The sequence below is a fragment of the Pundamilia nyererei genome, unplaced genomic scaffold, assembly GCF_000239375.1.
Source record: "Pundamilia nyererei isolate P.nyererei 1_Seehausen unplaced genomic scaffold, PunNye1.0 scaffold00118, whole genome shotgun sequence".
NCBI lineage: Eukaryota > Metazoa > Chordata > Actinopteri > Cichliformes > Cichlidae > Pundamilia > Pundamilia nyererei.
The window spans coordinates 234,357-240,241 of NW_005187519.1; the positions used below are offsets into that span (position 1 = coordinate 234,357).

Here is a 5,885-nt window from a genome sequence, read left to right on the forward strand (position 1 = left end):
TTAATTCTTATTCTTATTTTATATTTTTATGACAGTATGTTGCACTGAAGCACCGCAGCAATTTCCTAATGTTGTAAACCTGCTCAACATCTGGCAATAAACCCTTTCTGATTCTTTCTGATTCTTTCTGATCCTTCCATCCAAAGTGAGACTTTTAAATAAACCCAGAGGTTAAGAGTTATTTTGCTGTCATACCTTAAATTTTTTTTTCTTTCAAAGTTTTAGACTCTCTGAATCTTTGAGAAAACCCGAACCTTCTAAAAACATTGGGCACTTTTTTAATGCTCTCCTTTGGGGTTTATGGTCAGCGCTGAAGTGTTTCAGGATCTTTATGGACTGGGTTTAGTGTATTTCTTTGAAAAAAAAAAGTCAGTGAACACAGGTGATCCTTTTAAATCATATCAAAATACAGAGAATTATTTAAGTAATTGTTCTGGTGACTTCTGTTGATCACACTGCTGCCCTGTTACAAGATAACTGCCCTCTAGTGGTTACTATCAGGAACTACAACTCTGCATGTACATGATCATTTAAAAAACTTCAGGCTTTATATGCAAATACTGACATCAACAGTGAAACTGAGTGGAGCCTATCGCTGCTGACCCAAAGTCTGACTAATTAATGATAATTCTACAAGCTGTAACGGACGTACTCTCTCTGGTTATTTTATTAGGTACACCTATTACTGTGTGTGTGTTTAAGTGATGCTCAGCTCAGTCCAAAGAAAATGTCCTCTAGATCATTACACCACCAGCAGCTTGAAGCAGTCTGGCCATTATCTGACATCAACAGGGATCTGCTGCTCACTGGACATTTTCTCTTTTTCAGACCAGTCTCTTCAAACTCTAGAGACAGCAGATCTTCACGCAGACAAACAACCATGTCACATTCAAAGTCACTAAAACTAAAACGAGAAAACAGTCAGGTGTCACAATAAGATGCCCCACAAATTATTTGTGTCAGTAAAAGATTTTACTGACACAAAATCCACCACAAGACAGAGGAGAACACCACAGGGATAAACCCTGCAGGCCTGACAGCAGGTGTATCACTGCTCCTGTTTTCCACCCGGACAGTGTTTACATTGCAATCTGCCTTTGTGACAGTCATTAGCACCCTCACTAACACACAAAACAACGACTACATAACACACTAAATGTCACAAATCTCTCATCTCTCGCTCTCTCTACCTTTCTCTCCAATTCGCTCGCTCTGTCTCGCTGCCGTCACTCTCAAACCTTCCCCTCTTCCTAAACAACCAAATCCCACATGTTGCCTTTTTTTTTCTCTTCAAAGTTGGTTGACAGGGTACATTTTTCCACCAACAGGAAAGAGTTGGCTTTTTTTTGTCTTTACAGTTTTCGGACTGTCCTTAGAAAATGCTTTCTTCTTCTTTTTTCATTTCTTCTTTCTAGTATATAGAAAAAGGCATCGCTTATATATATTTTTTCATATCTCTGGATTTAGTGGCCTTTAATGAAAATTTCAAAACTGGTGTATACTTTGAAGTCCAAACTTTCAACACGAGCTGAAATAGAGACTCAGCGTGGCTGCAGCTTGTTTTTATGTCAGCTTAAATCAGTCATGTGATTTGGAGGTGCGCACACAGTGGGTTAATAACACTCACCTTCATTCCATTTCCAGACTGTAACAACCAAGCACCTGTGTGAAATCTTAAATGCCCATTGTGCTCTGGCACAATCATAGGCATCGGTTGCTACTGAAAACAAGAAATAACACCATGAGCTGAACCTGTTAATGGTGGTGGTGTGAAGCAGTGGGCAGCCACCAATGCAGCGCCCGGGGAGCAGTGTGTAGGGACGGTACCTTACCCAGGGGTACCTCAATGTAGCCGTTCAGTGGAGTCAAACCCCCGCCGGGGCCATTAAAATATTATACCACTAGGTGGCAGCGTTGACCATTTCCACAATTTAAGTGATGCTGAAGAAGTCTGCTCCACTTTGTTACAGTGTTTCACTCATGCAAACATAAAAACAGCTTTAATTTAGAATATTTTATTAAAATGCTCACTCATTCGGTCTATCACAGTAACAAAAGTGTCAGGGTTTTGTGAAATGTGCCGTGGTCAAATATTACAAACAGACGGTGCTACATTAGGCTGCGTGTTAACTGTGAAACATCCCCAGAACGTTTTACTAACAGCCATTTACTCACTTTAAATCCATAAAATCAAATACAGATATATTAAAAAAAAGAAGTGCAAGTGTTAGTAAACAGAACAAAAATGAAACAAAGTTGAGAGATTTTATACAAAAGTGCAACAAGAACCGTTTCCTCTTATCGGTCAGACAGTTTTAAAGTGTTAATATGCACAAAACTTGTGTAAACATTCAGATATTTTGGTCAAGCGTCACGTTTAAAATCAAATATCGGATCAATTAATATATATGTATGCACACTTAATAGTTAGATTTGTACACGAATACGTCATTTATTACGTTTATTGTAAAAACTGGAGTAATTGTACCCAAATGCACAGGGACGGATTAAACTTTAGCAGCATTGTGGGCGCTCGTTGCCACAGGGAAAAATCTCCTGATTAGTCAAAATTATTTATTTATTCAAAATAAATGTGATATAAACAAACACACACAGCATCACGAGGCTCATTAAAAAAACCCAAACAAACTGGCAGCCCTCTTCAGCGGGTTAGTATTACTGGTACCCATCAGCCAGCGGTTTATTGCACAAGAGCAGCAGGGAACAGCGCCCCCTTGGCACAGACCACACTCGTCGATTGTGAAGCAGTCAGTGAATTCAAGGGCTGACGTGCAAACGCAGATTAAGAAAACCCGACTTCCCCGAAGAAATTCTGCATAGACTCTGAGAGATCGGTTCACAAAGACCCTCGGCCGACCTTTCTATGCAGGATCTCAGATTTAAGGTCATCAACAGTCACTTTTTTTGGTCAGAAACCTTTCAGCATCTCCACGGGCAAAAACAAAACAAAAAAAAAAAACAACCCTTGATGCTGAAGTGCAGCGAGTCGCCCCAACCAGCGGGGTTTTTGCTGCCACTACTGCGCCGCCGCAAACGCCACGTCCATCAGTAGCAGCCGTCTCGCCAGGTGCTGTCGCGGAGGGCACTGAAGGTGGACAAGCTCTTTGGAGGAGTCAGTAAACTGAGGGAACAGGAGGACAACTAAAGTCAGAGGACAGACAAAGACATGATGTTCCACAACAGGTAAATCTAACAGACATTCGCTGGAGCCACATGTCTCAGGAACCCCACCAGTGCGGTGTGGATGACGAGTAACACTCGGTGCTTTGCCTCATTTCAAACTTTTAGTGCGAGTCCAAATGAATCTAATACCATGTGCTCCAGGGAGAGTGCAGCAACATCAGTGTTTGATGAGAGTTGTTGCTTCAAATGAACAAATTACACAGTACTCTTTATTTTTAAAAAGTAATCCATTATTTTACACATTTACTGACTATAGTCCAATGAGGTAGGGTTTGTGTTACTTCAGATTGCGCAAGCAAGCAAACACACACACACACACACACACACACACACACACACACACACACACACCTTCTTTTTAAAGTTTACCTTCGTGCTGGTTGGGCCACCTTGCTGCGGGGGGTGGAGCTTGTGGTACCAACAAAGGAGGCAGGGCGGGGCAGGCTGCTGCGTGCAGTGTTTGAGGTGGTGGGTGTCCCTGCAGGTTTACTAAGCAAAGGGATCCCGCTGTTGGCCCCACCCCCCCCACTGCTGTTCAAATTAAGAGACTGGAGACTGATGGAGGTGGGCATGGAGGCGGAGCCCTTGATAGTGGGACTGACGTAGGCAGTGGCCTTCAGAGGTGGCCGTGACAATGAGGTGAAGTTCCCGACACTCTGGACTCTGTTTTGGAGTTGGCCTGGAGAGGGGACTGAAGACGAGAGGAGACAAACTGAAGTTAGTAAACTTACTTGGCTGGCGGCGCCTTCAAGGCGAATGAATTTTTGGGTGAGCTGTCCCTTTAATTAGAGAAGACAAGCAGCGTCTTACTGGAGGACTGCAGTCGAGCCAGTCCGCTGGACGAATCAAAGCTCTGGCTGTTACGAAGCAAAGAAGGGGAAGCACTGGGATTGGCTGGTATGGGCACACTGGGCATGCTGGGAGCTCTGACAAGGTTAGGCATGCTTCTCCGCAGCTTATCTAACACAGACAAAAACAGCCAACAGATTTAAGGCGTCCAGAGCTGCGCCAGGCCAGATTAATAAAGTTATCTGCAGAGTCTGCAAACAGAGAGGCTTCCAAACAAAAACACAGAGACAAATCGAAACCTTCAGATGCTGAACTATTTTTAAAGATGCCTCAAAGCAGCCTCTGATCTTCTTTATACTGCTAACAGTTTCCAGCCCCCCACAGTCAGATATACACTCCTAACTTGTAATCCCATCAAACTCTCGGAGTCTCCGCCTCAAAATGGAAACACATGCCAGCCCGAGAGCTTTAAGAGCAGTTGTACAAGAGGATTAGAAAGAGTTTATGAAGCAGGTAGAGCGTCAGCGAGGTCAGGACCGAGACACCGTCACAGTGTTAAAGGGGCGAGGTTCACAATTAGAAGAAAAAAATACTCAAATTAATGTTCAGAGATGATGTATGAGGTTAGATATACTGAACCATGTTATTGACTTACTCTCATATTCGGCTGGAGGCCATGATGAAGTTTCCCCCCAAAACAACATGTCCAACGTCATACACGTACACAGCAATACACACAAATATCACACGCACAAAACATAAACACAGAGATAATTTATATTAGTACTCTTCAAAGCATTAATAGGTACTGATTCTATCAAAAGATCATCAGTAGTTTTAATCCATGTCTGCTGATGGATGGAAATACCTTCTAGTGCCAGATTCTTAAAATCAGACTTTGGTTCATCCTCATTAAAGGACTACACTCTGAGATTAAAGGTACAGTCAGGCTTTCAGCTTATTTAATAGACAAAAAAAAAGAAAAGAAAAAGAGGTGATATACTCATAAATTTGGAGTAGCGTGTGTGTGTGTGTGTGTGTGTGAGAGAGAGAGAGATTTGTACATGCATATTCTCATAGACATTCATTTTTGATATTGTTATAAGCTAATGTTAGGCTCGAGTGTCCTTAAAAGTCACTTACAATTTGATTACATTCTCACAACGTATTAGAGTTTAAGTGTCTGAGATCAAAAGTGTTAGATCCACTTTCATGAAAGTTTCACTAACACCAGCTCTTCTGGTCTCTCAGGAAGCAGAAGACCAGAAGAATGAGCTGAAAGGGAATCTGTTCCTTGATAATTCCGCACAACAGCCTTGTTTCTTTATTTAGATCGAGTTTCCCCCTTTCCTCACCTGAACCTGGTCTGAAGCACTGTTGCTCGGCTGCGCAGGTGCTGCCCACTCCCAGCCCCAGCCCAAGACCCTGGGACTGGGCTTGGAGCACAGGTTGAACGGCGAACCCAGCGGAAGGGTACGGGGGGGTGGAGGGGGTGGAAGGAGGGGTGCACAGGGAACTGGTGCTTCTTCGCCAGTCTCGGATGCTGGAGAAAGTGTGGGAGTGGGGCAGGCGGGTGAGGCGTGGCTGTGGTGGCGGCAGGAGACCGTAGTCTTCGTCGTCCTCCTCGTCTTCCTCCTCCAGGTCGGCACCGGCGCTGAGCTGGCTGAGCTGGAAGGTCAAGCTCTGGCTGCGGCGGTTGGCCAGGACGGATGAGGTGCTGGCGAGGTCCTGCCTTAGACCTGGGGGAGCGAGATATGAGGACCAGCGTGCAAAACACCCACCACACACGCACACACAGACACACAGTCATCACCTCCTGGGGTTAATGAAGCTGAAGTAGCGATGGGCTCTGAGATCTGGTGCCATATGTTAAATTATTAGGATGGGGGGGG

General features: G+C 44.0%; 1 protein-coding gene across 4 annotated transcripts in view; it reads right to left on the reverse strand.

The window, feature by feature from the left end:
- Positions 1-2,004: 2,004 nt before the first annotated feature.
- The window catches only part of LOC102210265 (SLAIN motif-containing protein 1-like), a 21,209-nt gene continuing 17,328 nt past the window's right edge, over positions 2,005-5,885 (reverse strand). For 3 of the 4 annotated variants that reach the window (XM_005742229.1, XM_005742228.1, XM_005742226.1), the window contains 5 exons: positions 5,349-5,732; positions 4,649-4,660; positions 4,015-4,164; positions 3,574-3,895; positions 2,005-3,142 (listed from right to left, as the gene is read on the reverse strand). In XM_005742229.1, coding sequence (XP_005742286.1) covers positions 3,067-3,142; positions 3,574-3,895; positions 4,015-4,164; positions 4,649-4,660; positions 5,349-5,732 — 944 coding nt within the window. In that variant the 3' untranslated portion in view covers positions 2,005-3,066. The remainder of the gene's footprint in view (positions 3,143-3,573; positions 3,896-4,014; positions 4,165-4,648; positions 4,661-5,348; positions 5,733-5,885) is intronic. The other variant, XM_005742227.1, reaches the window with a different exon arrangement.